The 19,865-nt window shown below is 35.0% G+C and overlaps 1 protein-coding gene across 8 annotated transcripts in view; it reads left to right on the top strand.

The window, feature by feature from the left end:
• The window catches only part of PHACTR3 (phosphatase and actin regulator 3), a 262,235-nt gene that overhangs the window by 179,626 nt on the left and 62,744 nt on the right, over window positions 1–19,865 (top strand). For all 8 annotated transcript variants that reach the window (XM_031951701.1, XM_031951700.1, XM_031951702.1 and 5 more), the window contains 2 exons: window positions 413–660; window positions 18,490–18,643. In XM_031951701.1, coding sequence (XP_031807561.1) covers window positions 413–660; window positions 18,490–18,643 — 402 coding nt within the window. The remainder of the gene's footprint in view (window positions 1–412; window positions 661–18,489; window positions 18,644–19,865) is intronic.

A 19,865-nucleotide genomic window follows, 5' to 3' on the forward strand; every position in this document is an offset into this window, starting at 1 on the left:
AATAAAGTGCTCTTTTCAATCCTCATTGAACTTTCCTGTGTTTGGATTTATTTGAATTATGGTTTTTATATGCTAGGCTTAAAAAATGCAAACCTGTGCTGAATTATTTGAAGTCAATGCATAAGAGTATCAAATAAATACATTTCAAACATACATAGATAAGTAAAATGTCTGTTTGCTATTCATTAAAATAATTCATTAATCATTGACCTCCAACCCTGCATCTCAAAATTGAGATGTGATCCAATTCCATCAAGGGATAAGAATACAAAAAAATGGGTTTCTTTCCCTATCTCCCCTTCCACATTTGTGGCCAATTTTTAGTTTGGATACTGTTAATCCAAAGTTTGATTCCTATTTTGAATTAAAAGCTTTGGGTTACATTATAACTTGAACTATCTTTCAATCTTAGCTTTCAAGGAAGAGAGAGTAAAGGGTCGCCAAAGAAACGAGTAGATGTACGTCCATCCAGGACCTCCAGTATTGAACGAAGCAAAGAGAAGGAAAATGTACTGAGCTGTGATGGGGGTTCAGAGAACAAATGGAACTCAGTTAAAGAATCTGATGAAAACAAAGAAAACATGATCATGAATTCAGAACTCAAGGACGATACACTTTTATATCAGGATGAAGAAGCTTTGAATGATTCCATTATCTCTGGTAAGAAAACAATGGATACTTGTAATGATATATCTGTCAAAGGATATCTTATGTTTTATGGGGGAGGATAGACCAGGGAAGGATCAGAGACAAAGAAAAAGCTGGGCCAAAATTAGGACTTCTTTCTATGAAAGGCAAGGAAGTTATGTTTAAAGACCATATATGAAGGCAGGGAGGTTGAGGATATGAGGTACTCCTTCACCAAACATAGAAAAGAACATTAGAACTAGGTCAGAGAATAGAAGTTTAAAAGTGGTTTTAGGAGGAATGAAAATAGTTTTAGTACAAAAATAAAAGCAGGTTATAAGTTTATGGAGCTCATTATTAAAAAGTCATAGATTGTGGAAAAAAATTTAGATGAAATTGAGAATCCCCTCTTTAACATTCCTGACAGCAGCAGGGTATAGTGAGGTGGGTGGGAAGAAACTGACATAGAATCCAGGGGGGATCCACTTTTTTATGAACTATGTGGGCCACTTGGGACAAAGCACTGAATCTTTCCAGGCTCCAGTTTTTGTATATTTACTCCATTTCCTCATTACAAAATGAGGGAACTAAGTTTATGGGGAATTTATTTGTTTCTCTTAAAGTATGATAATTCCAATTTTACCTACTACTTCAAGTATTTTTTGAACAAAGGAATATAGACAGGTTGGTGTGTGCCTTGTTATAGATGCAACATTCCTATTTATGCAGCCTAAGATCAAATTCACTTTTTGAAAATTTCTTTATTTGTTTGTTTACTGTTTCCTCCAGTTATATTTAAAACAATTTTTAGAAATTTTTTTCAAATTCACTTTTGTTCGAAATCATGTCATATTCAATCTTAGCTTGGGATAAGATCCCCAGATTATTGTTGTTACATATAAATCACTATTAAAGCTGATGATCTACAAAAAAGAAAAAAAAGTAAAGAATTTAGAAGAATTCATGTATGATAGATTCATAACTGGTAATTGAAAAAAGCTAAAAAAAATTGGAAGATAAGTATATCCCTAATAATTTGAGGGTTAATGTTTTAGAAAACATTTCTTAGTATCCCTGTTGTTTAAAAAAAGCAAAAAACAAAAAGTAAGTTCTTCTAGTTATGCCATGGGTTTGACAGGGATGAGGGACAACATTTATTATATAATATATTATGTGGTTGGTACATTAAAGGAGCAAAAAAAGTATAAAGTTGTTCCTGAATGTCATTGACCCTGTCATTGTGTATGATGGTGGACTCTTGGGAAAGCTGCTATTCAAAGGAATAGACTATTAATAGTAACTTGGTCATCAAGACTTTGGCACATGCTCATAATCTAATGGAAATAGCACTGGGAGAAAAGAAAGTGTTTTACTCCCGAATTTGCCACTACCTTGCTGTATGATATTGTACAATTCATCTACTTTCTCTGGGCCTCAATTTCTCTTCACAGTAAAATGAGAATCATTTTCTTACTTCTATCATTCTTCTTGTTGACTAGCTTACTTTCACTAGAGAAAAAAGTTAATCATAAATGTATAAAGGTTTTAGAAGTTTACAAACTAACTTTATTATATTTTATAGACTCTACTAGATAGAGTATTCGGGTAGGTGGGCATAGTGGATAAAGCATTAGATTAGAATTAAGAAGATTTATATTTGAATCCTCAGACACTTACTAGATGTGTAACGCTGGACAAGTAATTTAACTTCTCTGTCTCAGTTTCCTAATCTGTAAAAATGGAAGTGATAATAATATTGGGTTGTTTTAAAGATCAAATAACACATATAACATCTGTGAACATTATGTAAGTAATACTGAAATGTTAGCAAACTAATTCAAGATACAATGATACTCATTGTATAAAAAAGGGAAACAAAGTACTCTTGATGTTTTAAATACATATTACATTTAAATTATATAGAAATACATTATGTAGAATGTTATGCAAAATAATATATTATAGGTAATATATATTATAAATATATATTTATTATAAACATGAATCACTCTCTAGACTCTGCCTTGAACTCCAGTAATATGTTACTTTTCTCAGCTGTCAGAGTGCTTTAATCAGGGCATGTGCCAGTATAAATAGTGAATAAATATTAGCTAATTACAATTTATAGGAATGAGACATCTTGTTTTGAAAGAATTGCCTTAGGGCTAGGACACACCTGTAAATCTATTTTTAATAACATTGTAATGGACAGTAGCAAAATATCATTTTTGTATCATTTTGTACAAACAACAAATATACAAAATATCATTTTGTACAAACATTGTGTGTTTGAGGAGGTGAGTAGATTAAGATTATTAACTACCTCCTATTGAGTATTGAAGGATCTTGTTTTACTCCTTACTTAGTTAATTTATATGATTTCTGTGATTTTGAGATGTAAAACTACTTGTAGGGTCAATCAGTGACTTGATGCATTATCCAGGCACATTGTATTCTCCTGTGTACATATACAACTGTGAACATACACAATACCCACAAGAAGCTTCTGGTTGTTTCATATGCTGTCAACCAGAATTTTCTATTCACCACAATTTTTCTACATTGTAGTTATTTAAATATATGATGATGACCTTGAAACATTGCATAGCTGTGAAGTGGCTTCTGAATCTTCAAAGATCAAATTAGATTCAATATCATTTCAGTGTTGTGATTCTTATTTTATTCAAATTATTTGAAAATGGATTATCCATATATGCACATTAATGAAATAGGTAGGTAAGTAAGTAAATAGATAGATCATTAGATTGAGCATTACTTACTTAATTATGGTGTCAGGAGAGGTAGTTAGATTGCTCAATGGATCGAGCAGTGGACCTGGAGTTAGGGGCATCTGAATTCAAACCCTACCTTTAAACACTTACTAGCTGTGTGATACTGGGCAAGTCACTTAACCTTGTTTGCCTTCATCCACTAAAGAGGTAAATGGCTAAATTTGAACTCAGGAACTCCAGACCCAGTGCTCAATCCACTGTACCACCCAGCTGACCCTTATATAATATACAATGTTTATAAATATATGTACATACACATATATGTATATACATAAAGTGAATGTAATGCAACATGTACATGCACACACACATATATACACACACACATATATATGTATATAGTAACTATAACTGACACATTTAATTCATTTAAGATGTCACTCCTTCCCAAAGGCAAACCTCATCAATTATTCCATGTCAGTGAAGTTCTATTGTTAAGTAATAGGGCAGTAAGATGGTTGAGCTCAGTGACTGTCATGAAATAACTACCAATAAAACACAGTAGGATGGATAGCCGAGCAGATATCCTTTTACTTATGATCAAGAGTCCAGCACAGCAAGCTTTTAAAGAATTCTATCATTTGATTTTGTCCAACCTTTTTCACTGAGCTGTACTGTTCCTATTAAATGGGTAGGACATGAATTCTCATAACCTGAGTAATTAATATAACAGAAGTTGCAGTGTCCCTGCAGCCTAAACAAAAGGGGGATTGTTCTGCTCATGAAAGAGTAATCAATATGTTTACATAATTAGACTTGGTTTTCCTTGCACATTCAGCAGAGAATAAGAACAAGGCTGGTTAAACAATTGTACAGGGCAGTGTTCAACAAGACACACTGAAGAAGCCCTTTGTAATATGGAAAAGAAATACCAAGATGAGAATTTTTAGTAATTGCTCCTCCTGAGATCTTGTCTCCTGCTGGTTGCTAAACCTTCTAAGAGGGTAGATAAAATCAAGGGTAAATTTCATGTCATCAGGCAATTCAGTTACTTGTCAGCCAGCCTTTGAGATCTCAATATGTCGATTTTTTTCTTTAGGAAATATGACTTATTTTCTGTCCTCAGTTCATGACAGAGAAACAGAAGAAAGATGATAGTAATATATTATGATATGGTTTTCATTTGTCCTAACAAATGATTTTATCTATGTAGGGAACTCCCTAATACAGAACAGTAATACACACACACACACACACACACACACACACACACACACACACAAAACAATGTATAACATAGGTTAATCACTCCTTTGGATCCCTCATCTGTTGCATGGAAAAAACCTTCAGTTCTCAAAGCCTATGCCAGTGTGGCATAAGGCTTAATAAGTCTTAGCAAAATAATATGTATCTCTTATCCAAGAAATAGTCAAATTAAGTTCAAAGATTCATCAAAGGTAGTTCAGTCACCAGATAATAAGCTGTTTCAAATGCATGAAACCAAACCATCTTCTAAGACAGAGAGGAGTTTGATCTCTGTTGGTAGGTCATACCCATGTTGATAAAATAAAATATTTTGGATAATATGTCAATCATCAATCAGTCAACCAACCAATCAATAATACACATATTTTTGTGCTCAGTGCTGGAGAGGGAAATACAAAAAAGAGAGAATCCCTGATCTCAAGGAGCTTACATTCTACTAAGGGCTTAGACATTACAACATGGTCACTGATAAAGGAATAGAGGATATAGACAAATGATTACAAAGTGATATTAAGAGAAAATGATGACTATGGAATTAATAAGAGTTTTTTGGAAAACTGAGTCTTTGAGATTCCGAAGGCAAGGGGAAGGGGGGGAGGGGAGGAGGAATCACACTCCAGACATGAGCCATAGGAGTAGCAGATAGAATATCTTGTGCAAAGATCAGCACTCAGGTTAGTCTGGCAGAGGAGTAAAGTGTGTCAGGGGACTGATGTAAACAGAATGGAGAGATAGGTCTGTGAAGTGTGAATGCCAAACAGAGGAGTTTGTCATTTATCCTTGAGGCAGCAGGGGCCACTGATTTAATTAATTAATTAGGATAGTGATATAGTTGGATCTTATTAAGTACATGAGTAGAGTATATCAATACATGAGAGGTAGCATAGCACAGTGAGTAGAGGGGGCTGGTTTTGGAGTTGGGAAGAACTGGATTCATATTCCCCTTCTGTATATAACCTTGGACAAGTGACTTAACTTCCCAGTTCCTCTATGAAAGCTCTGGTTGTTACTATATGTTTCAGACAAGCTGCTGATTTGTTTCCACACTGGGAGTTCCCTATGCCCAGTGAAATCACAGCTCTAGAATTTCCCCATCCTCTAAAAAAAAAGTAGGTGTGTATGTTTTTTTTTAACTTTCTGTATGTCTAAAGTATTCAGTAATATAGGTAAATTTTAAACTTTAAATTGTAACATAATTCTTTATTATAAAGGATGAGTGAATAAATCAAGCTTTTATTATGTGCAAAGCACTGTATTGAGTGCTGGAGATACAGATAGAAAAGTAAGATAATTCCTATTCTCAAGGAACTTATGTATTCTAATGAGAGAGAGTAGAAAGTTTCAAGTTCAAGTTAGATGTGAAGATCCCATGATCCTTAGGGTACAGTGGTAAAGCAGATGTTAGTGCATTTTCTCTTGGTAATAGGATATCAGCTTCTAATGTTGAACAATTTGACAAACTTTCTGTTCTGAGACTTCAGCAGCTGTGGCTGTAACACCTGCATCAGCCATCACCAGGCTGCATCACCAGAGGAATTGCTTCCTAAAACTGGGCACTAGACTGAAAACACAGGTCTTCCCAAGATTCTTGAGGTATTGGACTGTCTCCATCAGGAACTGAGGTTGTGGCACCCAGAATATGCTGCCTCCTGTCTCTCCCTCAGGATACCTCATTGTTTCCCATAGACAGTCTTGCCTGCTCTCTCTGTTTGCAGTTGGTTTGCAGTTATTTGGGATGGCCCCCTTTTCACTGGCGGCCCTTCCTGTATGATAGCTCTGATAGCTGGGTTGGAAGCAGAACTAGTAACCTAATTCTGACCCTATTTCTGAGGAAGAGAGATATAGGAAAAAATTTAGGTAATATAAAATGAAAATATACCAATAAAAATTTTACCTTTAAAATATGAAATTAAAAACAGGAAAAATGCCTAGGATATCACGAACAACATTGATACAAAAGAACTCTGTGGTAATTGCTATATGTGGTCACTCAAGTAAAACTTAATCATGTATTAAACAAGAAGTGTCATATATTGCAGGATGATATTTGAACAGTTGATTGTACTCTTTAAACTTTAGAGAATGAACATCCCAATTCTTTTCATTATAGTTAACTCTCACTTCACCTAGAAGATATATTCCCCAAAATGTAAATGATTAGATAAATCAATTCATCTTTGATGGTGAAAATTCCTCTTGGAAGCCATACAATTACATGTAATGCATCATTTGTTGTTGTTATTATTTATAAATTCTGTTCCTGATGTTATCATTTAGTCATTTTCAGTTGTGTCTAATTCTTTCTGACTACATTGGAGTTTTCTTGGCAAAGATACTGAAATAATTTGCCATTTCCTTCCACATTTTACAGATGAGGAAACTGATCTGAGACCAGTTTTAAATTCAAGAAAATAAGTTTGTCTGACTCCAGGCCTGGCACTCTATCTCCTCTTTTATTTGCCCTTCTGTTCCTATACATGAGCTTTTCTTCAAGTAGGAATCATTTGGGGGGGAGGGGGGGAATGTTACTTTTATTGTTGACACTAGGGGGCACTGAGTGTAGCATTTTTCCAGAAGAACTAAGCCAGCCTTAAAAAGCCTAAGGTTTCATTAGGATCATAAAATTTAGATCTGCATGAGATCTTAGACATCAAAGAATTCAATCTCTTACTTTTACATATTAGGAAATTGAGACTCAACATTGCTAAATTACTTCCCCGGGTAATAGTAAGTAGTAGAGCTATAATTTGAACCCAGATCATACTCTAGTTCCATTATACTTGTTTACTTAGATTCTTGCTCACCAAGTCTTCTGGTGTTCATTCAATTTTCCAAGTAGATTTTTCTACTAGGAATAGTGAGTTGACCAAATGACACACATAATCTGGCCTACTTAATTATATTAAGTGCCAATTTGTAAATTGACATCAGTTTTAGGTAACCTCTTCAATATTTATTTTTTTAAAATTTCTTTAAAAAGTAAAATAAAATAAATCAGGAGGAGACAGTTAAGTGTCTTAGGGAATCCTTACAATGAGATTCATGTAGGTACCAAATGATGAGGTTAAGGTTCGGCACCAAATGTTGGGGTCAAGTCATGTGATGAATTCACAATGGTCTTTCTTATTTGCCAAAAGGTATTTTTATTTATGAGAAGAGGTTACAAACGAAATGAAAAGGTAAAATAGGCACCAGGAATGGAAAGCAATATAGTTAGCAAGGAAAGTAGTTTTAACATTGAACAGGAGAAAAGACAAGTTCCCCAGTGGAACTCACAATTAACCAGGAGAAAAGGGAATACAACATGAGGTCAGACTAATACAGAGAGGATTGGGGAGACTTACATGAACTGATGCTGAGCGAAATGAGAAGAACCAGGAAATCATTATATACCTCAACAACGATACTATATGAGGATGTATTCTGATGGAAGTGGATTTCTTCAACAAAGACAAGATCTAACTTAGTTTCAATTGATCAAGGATGGTCAGAAGCAGCTACACCCAAAGAAAGAACACTAGGAAATGAATGTAAACTGCTTGCATTTTTGTTCTTCTTCCCAGGTTATTTATACCTTCTAAATCCAATTCTCCCTGAACAACAAGAAAACTGTTCGGTTCTGCACACATATATTGTATCCAAGATCTACTGTAATCTGTTTAACATGTATAGGACTGCTTGCCATCTGGGGGAGAGGGTGGAGGGAGGGAGGGGAAATATCGGAACAGAAGTGAGTGCAAGGGATAATGTAAAAAATTACCCTGGCATGGGTTCTATCAATAAAATTTTATTAAAATAAATAAATAAATAAAATAAACTTTGGCACCTCTTAAAAAAAAAAACAACATGAGGTCAGAGTACACCATTGGCTTGACTGACAGTCTAAATCCATAGAGGAATTTAGCACCCTAAAAGAGTTAGCTATAAAGAAAAAGACCATAAGGCATGAGGGAGATACAGGGTAAGGAGAAAGATACCATGAGGCATGTGCAAGGAGGGGTGGGTGGGAAAAAAGTCACTATGAAGCAGAATGCTGTGGCGGGCTAACCCAAAAGGGATCCAGCAAAGCTGGTATATACCATGGACAGATTTATAGGAGAAATTTAACCTCAGGGGTTTGATATAACTTGTTTTTCTGATTGGATATAGTAAAGGGGGTTATTCACATAGGGGGTGGGACTATAAGGCTGGACTGATCCCCATCAGTCCTTCCCTGCTTGCCTCACAGAGTAGTCTTCAGGCAGTCTTCAGGCTTTGTCTGCCAAAATCAAACAGTGACTCTTGACTTTAGATATTATCTAATCCAAGTAGCCTGAATTCAAATCGAACTTCAGGCATTTCTTAGCTGTCTAACACTGAGCAGATCATTTAATCTTTGTATGAGTTTCTTCCATAATAAAATAGGAATGATATTAACATAACTCACAGATTTTTTGTGAAGATCAGATTTTTTTTTTTCTGAAACAATTGGGATTAAGTGACTTGCCCAGGGTCACACAAATAGAAAGTGTTAAGTATATGAGGGCAGATTTGAACTCGGGTCCTCCTGACTATAGGGCTGTGCTCTATCCCACTGCGCCACCTAATTGCCCCTTGAATCAGATATTTGTAAAGTGCTTTATGGAATGACTGGCATATATGTGTTAACATAAATACTTATTTATTTCTTTCCTCTGGGTCTGAGGAGAATGAGAGGTTCAGTTGGAATGAACCTCATCATTTATCTAATATAACTCCAATTATTTTGCACATAGAGAAACTGAGGCCCACATATAAAGAAGTAAATTGCCCAAGATCACACAAGGAGAAGAAGAGAAAGAAGCAGATCCTAGGTGGCCCAACTATCAATCTGATGCATTTTTCTCAATGGCAGTCACCTGTAATTTATTGCTTCCAATGATTAGTAACAGAAGCATGAATGCAAGAGATTTGATTGGAATAAAGTAACTTGTTGGGAAAACAACTAGTCAGATTAGTTTAGTGACTAGTCATTTTCCCAACAAGTTACTTTCATTCCCAATCCACAAGCAACACCTGTGTCAGTAAAGGCTGATTTGCAACTCTTTCAGATGTTATGATTCACAGATGTGAAGACTCTGGGAGAATTGACTTGCCCCTTCATCTGGTCCTTAACACGAACTTCCTTCCTTTCAAACTTCCTTCTTTCCATTCTTCCTTTCTTTTGAATTTCCTTCCTTCCTTCCTTCTTTCCTTTTTTCCTCTTTCTATGGCACTTAGTCTCCTAGGTCTCAATCATCTCCTTCTTGGGATCATTTTCCTTTTCAAATTCCTTAAGTGTTTAGGTCTTCTAAGGTCTTTTTCTAAGGTTTAGGTCTTTTGTTTCATTTTATGCTCTTCTCCTTGTTGATTTCATCTGCTACCATGTATTAGAAGACTTTTTCATCTTTATGCAAATGTATGTATATGCAAATATATATTTTTATGCAAAATATATAAACATAGTAAATAAACATTTACATAGTGCATAGGTACTGTAGATATAAGTGAGAAAAGGAAAGACAGTTCTTGCCCTCAGGCAATTTACAATCTAATAGGGGAGGAAAACATAGATAAGGAAGCTAAAATGTGGGAAATAGTGCAGGATACCACCGAAGTTCCTGGAGTAGAAAACCAATCAGAATAATTGATAGAAAATGAAAAGATGAGAGACCTGGAAAGTTCTGAACTCTCTATTAAGGAAGAGTTTGGGAGGAGTTTATTACTGTACCACCAGATTTCCAATCGGAGGAAAGAAGAGTCTGAGCGTACTGAGAAGGGACTGAAGGGGAAGCTAGATGGTACAATGGATAGAATATTAGCTATGGAGTTAGGAGAACCTGAGTTCAAATCTAAGTTCAGACACCTAACATTAGCTGTGTGATCCTGAGCAAGTCATTTAATCCCAATTGTTCTCAAAACCAAAAAAGAAAAAAGAAGAAAAAAAAAAGAGAAGTTATTGAGTATCAAAAGCTGAGTTAAATTGTATGATGATTAGATTTCAAGTGATCAGTTTATCTTGGGGAAAGCATATTATTCCTGGAGTCTAAACCAAGCACCCAGCTGATGGATCTCCTAAATTATTTTTCTACATTGCCAATTACCAGCTAGACAACTCCATCTGGTTTGCCTATCAATATCTCAAACTCAAAATATCTAAAATAATTCTTATTCCCCAACAGCTAAGTGGTACAGAACATAGATTGCTGGGTCTAGGGTCAGGAAGACTAATCTTTTTGAATTCAAATTTGGCTTTGGACACTTATTAGGGGTGTGTCCTGGCCAGGGCACTTGCATGCCTGAGTTTCACATCTGAAGAAGGAAATGGCAAACCATTTAATATCTTCCCAAAGAGAGTCATGAAGAGTTAGATGTGATCAAAACAGCAACAAACCTGCTTCTTCTCTAACTTTCTTGTTTTTTATTACTGCCACTGCTGCAAAAGGCCATTACCAATTATGTTTCTCTTTGCTGCCTCTCAGCACACATCTGGTATCTCTGTCTGTATTCCATACACACACACATATACATACATACAACCACAGAATAACCAGTTCTAAAGGAACTGATTTCTTTCATATGCATATTAACATTCAGACTTATAGATTACAGTGGAATTCTTAAATGGTAACTATTTTTTCATAGCAGAAATATTTAAGGTGCTTTTTTTCTCCTAAAGAAGTTCAGTTGCTGCAAGGTCTATATTATGGCATTCCTTTTGCAGATTATTTGGAATTTTTATTAGAAATCCATTGTTACTATATGACCAGCTCATGTCCTTCTTGAAGTATTTTATACTATTTTTCATACATCATAAACATCCACAGAGAAATAAGGTCATCAGCTAAGCATATTCACTAGCAAAATGTATATCTTTGAACTGGAAACTCTTCATTGCCAGTGTATGGGCAAGAACACCAGATCAGGTGTCAAATGGTTTGGATTCAAATTCTGTCTAGCTCAAGGGTTGGAAATCATTTTTCTGCCAAGGGCTATTTGAATATTTATGACATCATTCAATGGCCATACAAAATTATCAATTTAAAAACTCTAATAGTAGGAAGTCGTACCTAGGTTTCAGCTCATCATCATCTATCTGCAGGTCCAGAGCAAATGATTTTGCTTACCTTTTAAGAACTGTAGGCCAGACTTTCTCCACCCCAGGACTAGTTGCATGATCTTGGGCAAGTTACTTTAAATCTCTGAAACAGTTTATTCCTTTGTAAAATTAAAGGATTCAGCTAAAAGACTTCCCTTCCTACTCTGAATCCAATGATATACTTTTTTTAAGCCTCAATTTTCTCATTTATGCATTTCAAGGAGTGATCTCTAAGCACTAATATTCTGTAATTCTTTTGTTTCTAGGCTATCTTTGCTACTAGTGACTCCTGAACCAACCCCCCCTCTGCTCTCCTCTTCCCTCAGCTTAATTTTGTAAACATCTTTCATTCACAACATGAGCTTGAAAGCTCAGGGATCTAGGTGTAATAACCATAGCAAAACTGCTTAGGAATTGGAACTCTACCCACTTTCCAGTTTCTATTTATCTTTTTAAGGAGAGAGAAAATGAAATGAATCATAGGGAAATCCCATCCTCGCCCCCTCTTTTCTGATTAAGTTCATCAAGGCACAAAAAAATCCTCATTCTCTAAACTCTCCTACTAGCTTTGCTATATTCCAACAAGCCTTCTCATAGAAAAGAGTAATTCTCTAAGGGATCAACTAGTTGGAATGCTGGATAGAGTGGTGGACCTGGAGTCAGGGAAGAGTTATGTGTCTAAGTTCAAATACTTCACCGGTTAGGCAACCTTAAACGAGTCACTTAACCTGTTTGCCTCAGTTTTCTCAATTATAAAATGAACTGGAGAAGGAAATTTTTGGCAAACTTCTCCAGTATCTTTGCCAAGAAAACCCCAAAGGAGGTCAGGAAGAGTTGGGACACAACTAAACTATCAACAATAAGGATCAGAATAGCTAAGCATTCATTGTATGGTATGTTACCTTAACATCCATCCTTGGTCCTGTTAAAAACAACAACAAAGGAAGGGAATTCTAATTTCAAATCAAACTCTGTGACTTTACAGATGAGGACATTGAAGCCTAGGGAAGGGAATAACTGCTTTGAAGTTATATTATGAATTAGTGGCAGAGCTCTGACTCACAAAACTAGCTCTTATAACTTCTAATCTAATCATTCCTTTATTACTACATCAAACTTCTCTAATTTATAGCATTATATAGATGTCAGTTGTTGTTATTGCTCATCACATTATATAGTGCTCTTAATTATCACAATCATTCCATACAGTAAGTGGATTAGATTTTGATATATTCTCTTTTCCTAATCCTAAATGTGTCTAACAGATGTACTGACGTGGGGACAGGAAGATCTATATTTAAATCTCACATCTGATACTTATTAGCTATATGGCTAATCAAGCCACTTAACTTCCCCAAATCTCAGTTTCCTCATCTGTAAAATGAGAAGTTGTTATGAGAATCAAATGAGGTAGTGTATATAACGACCTTTGAAAATTAAAAACTACTAACCTTATTTTCCCTTTCTAGTTCCCTTTATGTGTTGTCTTTTCCTCATTTTAAGGGAAGCTCCTTGAGGGCAGGGGTTCTCTCCTTTACTTAGAATGGAGCTTAGTAAATGTGCTTACTCCTTATCTTCTTCCCTTTTTTTCTTCCTGTCCCTTATCTTTTACTCATTCTGTTTTTTGTCCTTCTCCTTCTTTTTCCTTACCTCCCTTCCCTTTTAGTCCATCCTCCTTCCCCTCTTCCTATTTCACTCTTTTCCCCCTCCTCTCCTCTATTCTGCTTTACTGTTTTTTCCTCTTATTTCTCTTCTCTTTCCTTCTGCCTCTCCTCTTTCTCTCTTCTTTCTCACATATCTCTATTTCAGGATTTTACAATGAAGTTAGATATTATTAAAAAATAAGAATGCTGATAATAAATTATAGAATGCCATTTTAAACCAAATGTAAATGATTTTTTAAAATCTAAAAAAAAAAAAAAACATAACCTGAAACCTGTTCATGTCAGCAAGGTAACAGGAAGACAGGAAGACTTAAAACTACAAGTAATACCTTTCCCCCAAACCCTTTTTTTCCTTTTGTTTCTTCCTTTTACCTGATGACATAGAATCTCTCTGAGCTATTAAACTCTTCATACCATTTTGAGATTTCCTACTCTTTTCCTTCTGAATGATAGAGGATCTTCCACTGCCTCTTCACTCTGACATGGTTGTCTAAATTCATCCATGTCTTCCTGCTTCAATGCTACCATGCTTTCCACACCTCTGGCACTGACTTATTGATGCAACCTAAGGATTCTGGACTTTGCCATCTCTCCAGCTTTTGTCAGTATATCCTTAGAACTTCTGGGTCTTTCCATCTGCCTTTCAGTTGAACTTTTTTTTTATCCATTTTCTTTCCTAAATAAAGTTTAAGATCCTTGAGAGCAAGGTTGCCTTGCTTCTTTCATTTGTATCCCTAACATTTAGCACAGTGTCTGGAATTTAGTAAACGCATTCATTCAATCATGTAAGTGACTTTTGTATTATCCAAGACAGTATAGTATTGATATAGAGCTGCTCTAGAAGTCAGAGGCTCAGATTCAAAATTTCTAGTCTATAAATCATTTTGTAAATTTAAAACATTATATGTGATGGCCGTGTTAGCACCCCTGGATGCCTTAGAATCAGCTGGAGTCAGGATAAGCAAAAGTCCTTGGTCTTTATTCTTGGTCTTTAGAGGTAGGATTGAATTGGATGGATGCAGAATCTCCATAACCTCCTTCTTTCTCATCTACAGCCAAAGTGACCCTGGCTAGTCTTACTCCACCCCTTAGTCCTTCCTACAATTCTCTGTATACACAATTATCAAGCAAGCACAGAATAGTGGGAAGGGCCATTTCCAAGCATATGCTTATAAAGTACTGTCAAATCGGTAATTAGCCTTAAGAGCTCGGTTGTCCAGACCTCAGAGCATGAACTCAAGAGTTTCAGTCCTCTACAATTATATAAATGTTATTTATTATTGCCTGTCACATTTATAAAGAGCTTTTAATAAGGACAATAATTTTATGTAGTAAATTAGTTGGATTTAGATATTTCCTCTCTTCTTGTCTCTATGTATCTAGTAAGCCCACTGATAGATTGCTTCTGACATATACTAGCTATGTAACTGTGGTCAAGTCATTCAACTTTTCTGTGCCTTTAGGCAACTAACTTCCCATGGTTCTTTAACTCTTTATCTACCTTAGTTTCCTCACACATAGTTTCCTCACTAATAATACCAGGTTGTTGTGAAGATCAAATGAGATTATTTGATTTAACATAGTGCCTGATACATAATGGGCACTTAATAAATGCTGGTTCCTTTCCCTTTCCACTTAAACACTTGAATTTTTATGTTATGGAAGAAAAAAACCACACTACTAGGCTGAGAAACAGAAAATTTGTTTTTGTCTTCAGGATACTTTTTCAGGACTTCTCCTTGATAACTGTATAACCATGGACTAATCACTCTTCTTGGAAATCTTGTATTTTCATTTCTAAATTAGTATTTGAGCTACCAACTGAGTTGTTTTGAGGAGAGTGTTTTATAAAAAGCAGAACACTATATGAAAATGAATGATGATTATTATTAGTGTAGCAATTTATTTAGACTTGGCATCTTATCTATTGTTGCTTTTTCAGTAAGGGCAAAGTATATCATATGTCTCCTCCTTCAGTATTATAATATTGTACAGACCAAATATCAGCCAAATATTTATACCAGGCTTAGTTAATAAAAAAATTCATCAAACCTTTATTAAATACTTGCATGAAGGGTCCTATGCCAGATTCCTTTGAAAAATCCAAATTTAGATAAGAGATGTTTGTGATGCTCAAAGAACTTAGAGACACGAATATGTAACTGGCAAAAATGTATTCTATAATAAGGGCATTTGAAAGGATCAAGTACTTTTATTTTTTTTATTTAATAGCCTTTTATTTACAGGATATATGCATGGGTAACTTTACAGCATTAACAATTGCCAAACCTCTTGTTCCAATTTTTCACCTCTTACCCCCCCACCCCCTCCCCTAGATGGCAGGATGACCAGTAGATGTTAAATATATTAAAATATAACTTAGATACACAATAAGTATACATGACCAAAACATTATTTTGCTGTATAAAAAGAATCAGACTCTGAAATATTGTACAATTAGCTTGTGAAGGAAATCAAAAATGCAGGTGTGCATAAATATAGGGATTGGGAATTCAATGTAATGGTTTTTAGTCATCTCCCAGAGTTCTTTTTCTGGGCATAGCTGGTTCAGTTCATTACTGCTCCATTAGAAATGATTTGGTTGATCTCGTTGCTGAGGATGGCCTGGTCCATCAGAACTGGTCATCATATAGTATTGTTGTTGAAGTATATAATGATCTCCTGGTCCTGCTCATTTCACTCAGCATCAGTTCGTGTAAGTCTCTCCAGGCGAAAGGATCAAATACTATATAAGAACTAGATGTTAAGATCTATTTCACGTGCATTGACAGGAAAACTGTCTCCTGTGAACATGTGCTGTGGCCATGCTCAATATGAGTATTTTAGATCTTAAAACAAGTGCTTATTTCATTTTTTTGATGACTTGGGCATTTCTTGGTGCCAATAAAACAGCTCCATATGGTGGCTGTTATAATTAATTTTTTTCCTCAAAAAAGAAATCATCCATCATATGTGAAGAGTTGTTGGCTTGGGAATAAATGCAGAAAGCTTATAGAATACACTGAGAAGCCACAGCTGAAGAACCACAGATGGACTTAGAATGTGTCAACAATTAATTCAGTGTCTTTTACATTAAGCCAACATGTATAGGAAAGCCAGGCTAGTCTTATTCACTAAGAATCATTTGGTTTAGAGAAAAAGTCTAAATTAGAAGGCACTTCAATAGATCCACAATCCTATCAATGCGGATTTTCTTTTCTCCATTTATGGAGGGAACAACCTACCCACAATTTCTCATTCTGAATTATTCTTACATATGTTCACACACAAACTCCTAATGTAGCCAAAATTAGAAGGAAAACAGGAAACTAGGGAAATTTTTACAGAAAGTTTCTCTGATAAAGGCCTCATTTCTCGAACTAAGCTAAATTAAACTAAGCAGATGAAAAGACCCAGAAGTTCTCATTCCTCAGGTGATAAATAGTCAAAGGAAATTAAATTTTCAGTTTTCAGAAGAAGAAATTAAAGCTATCAATAGTCACATGAAAAATGCTCTAAAACGCTACTGATTAGAGAAATACAAATTAAAGCAATTCTGAGATATCATTTTGCATCTTTCAGATTGTCTAACATAATAGAAAAGGGAAATGTCAGATGTTAGAGGGAATGTGAAAAAAATTAAGCTACTAATTCAGTGTTGGTGGAATTGTGAACTAGTCCAATCACTCTGGAGAACAATTTGGAACTATGCAGAAAGGTCTGGGCAACTCTGTGTAGACTTTGTATCACTACTAGGTCTATATCCTAAAGAGAGCAAAGAAAAGGGAAAAGGACCTACTATAACAAAAATATTTGAAACTCTTTTTATGGTGGCAAAGAATTGAAAAGTAAGGAGATGCCTAGCAACTAAGGAATGGCTAACCAAGTTGTGGTATATGGTTGTGATGGAATACTATTGAGTGATGAGAAATGAGGAGAAGGATGGTTTCAGAGCAATCAGGAAAGACATAAATGGACTGATGGAAAATGAAGTAAGCAGAACCAGGAGATCATAATATGCATTGACAGCAATATTGTAAAAGGATGCTCACCTACTCTGATGGAACAATGATCCAAGATAATTCCAAAGGACCCATGATGAAAAATGCTATGATGAACTTTAAATTTATATTGTATTTTTAAACTTTATTTTTCTTATTTTGTTTTGTGTTTTCTTTTGCAACATGGCTAATATGGAAATGTTTTGCATGACTTCAAATGTATAATTAAAATCAAATAGCTTGTTTTCTCCAAAATAGGTGGGATGGGGGTAGGAGGTGGGGGAGCAGGAAGCAGGAAGAATATTTGCAACTCAAAATTTTAAAAAATGATTGTTAAAATGAGGTGATTCAGACCAATTCCAATAGACTTGTGATAATCATCTGTATCCTGAGAGAGGACTATGGGACTGAATATAGATCACAACATAGTATTTTCACCTTTATTGTTGTTGTTTACTTGCTTGTGTTTTCTTTGTCATTTCCTCCCTTTTTCTTGTGCAGCATGATAAATTGTGAAAATATGTTTAGAAAAAAAGATTAGTTTTTTTATGTATAATTGGGAAATAGTTAACTCAATTGATAAAAACAATTTTAAAATTTATGGTTATTACAGATAGCTATTTCTTGACCATTCTGGATAAATAAGTGTGTGTATGCATATATGTACTTATTACATATGTATGTATATCTACACACTTTTATTTGTATGTATTTATTTCTATAGAATTTAAAATACTTTGTTCTCTTAAGCAACTTACACATTTCCCTAGATAATGTTTCTTTATATCATTAATTTGCTTAGTAAATCTTTCACACACAAATGTCAAAATAATAGGCCCTGAATTAATGTGGTCTTAATGTATTAAGAAGAGTTGCAGCTAAATGAGACTATTGGGTGAATTGAGCTGGAGAATCAGACTCTCTTCAGTATGGAATTTTCTATTTATAAAACCAATGTTTAAGTGACAAATATGTCCTTGTTTGAAGGGAGGGCTTTAACTTCATAAGACTTTGGGGCTTCTTCAAAGGAAAAAAAGCTAGATTCTTAAATCATAACTACTCTATAAATTTTTTTCTTTTTCCCCTTCAAACACATCTTTCAGGTACATTACCAAGAAAATGTAAGAAAGAACTTTTGGCAGTGAAGCTAAGAAACAGACCAAGTAAACAGGAATTAGAAGACAGGAACATTTTTCCAAGGAGGACTGATGAGGAAAGACAGGAAATCCGGCAGCAGATTGAAATGAAACTTTCTAAGTAAGTAGATTCTTCTTCACCAAGGGAACTAACTTGCCTATGTTTAAAGTTTAGTTCCACTGTTTTTTGTGCCTTGTCTATGTCTCATGCCTAAATGTCATATCTACCTGATGTTTATCCTGTTTGGGGTGTATGTAACTTTGGATGAAAAGTTCATGGGATTAGAGGCAAAAGAAAAAGGAAGGATGAAGCATTCATGCAATCTTTTAAAATCTGATTTATGTATTATTCAAGGTTAAGCAGTTTAAGGTAAGAAGGAATGAAGGAACAAAAGAAGGAAGGAAAGAAAGTAAGAGAGATAGGGGAAAAAAGGGAGGAAGGATGAAAGGAAGGAAAGGAGGGGGAGAGAAAAAGGGAGGGAAAAAGGAAGAAAAGAGAGGGAAGAAAGAAGGAAAGAAGAAACAAAAAGAAAAAAGATGTTTTAAATTTCAAGGTCTTTAATACGGAGGCATCTCAAAAGGAAGAATAGGACTGATGGTCTTATCAAGACCATCTATCAAGAAAGAGAGACCAAATAGAAAAACTTGGCTTCTTGGTGTTGTTTGACACACAAAGAAAGCAGGTATTTTTGGTTCTCAGTATGCAGTGTCTCTTTGGCAGATAGTTTCATTCTTTATTTCATGAGCTGCCCACATTAGCCCTTGAACAATGTTCTCTATATAAGAGAGGGACTTTCGGTAACCGGCTTGTGGGAAGCCATTTGAATGAAGTAACAATGGACTAGATGCTGTTTGTACCCATGAAATTTTTTTGGTTCCCAGCTTGGATGTACTACAAATGTGAAATTTCCCAATCATCATGCATATTGGGTTGGTTAATTATAAAAGTAAAATTTTTGAAGCATCTAAGAGTTGATGCATTATTTAATTGTGGGTTGGGTCAATTCACTAGGGGTGAATGCTCCATGAATCTGTTCATAACCTTGGTTCTATGTTCTATGGGTGATTTGATAAACGTGTCTGACTTCTCTGATGTCATGAACCTAGTAGTGTTAACAAATAGTGGAATGAGAGAATTGATATCCAAAAGATTATAATAGGATGACTCTAATAATAAAAGACATGTTAATATGGAAACATGTCTTTGGTTCCCAAAAATCAACTCAACAGAATGGGGAAGATGTTGACTAGAAAATGATTTATATGAAAAATAATTAGAGGGGGAATATTAAGTTAACTTGTAAGATCAAATTGAGTAAACAGCATAGTTAATCTATGAATCA

This window comes from Sarcophilus harrisii, chromosome 2, assembly GCF_902635505.1.
Source record: "Sarcophilus harrisii chromosome 2, mSarHar1.11, whole genome shotgun sequence".
Taxonomy (NCBI): domain Eukaryota; kingdom Metazoa; phylum Chordata; class Mammalia; order Dasyuromorphia; family Dasyuridae; genus Sarcophilus; species Sarcophilus harrisii.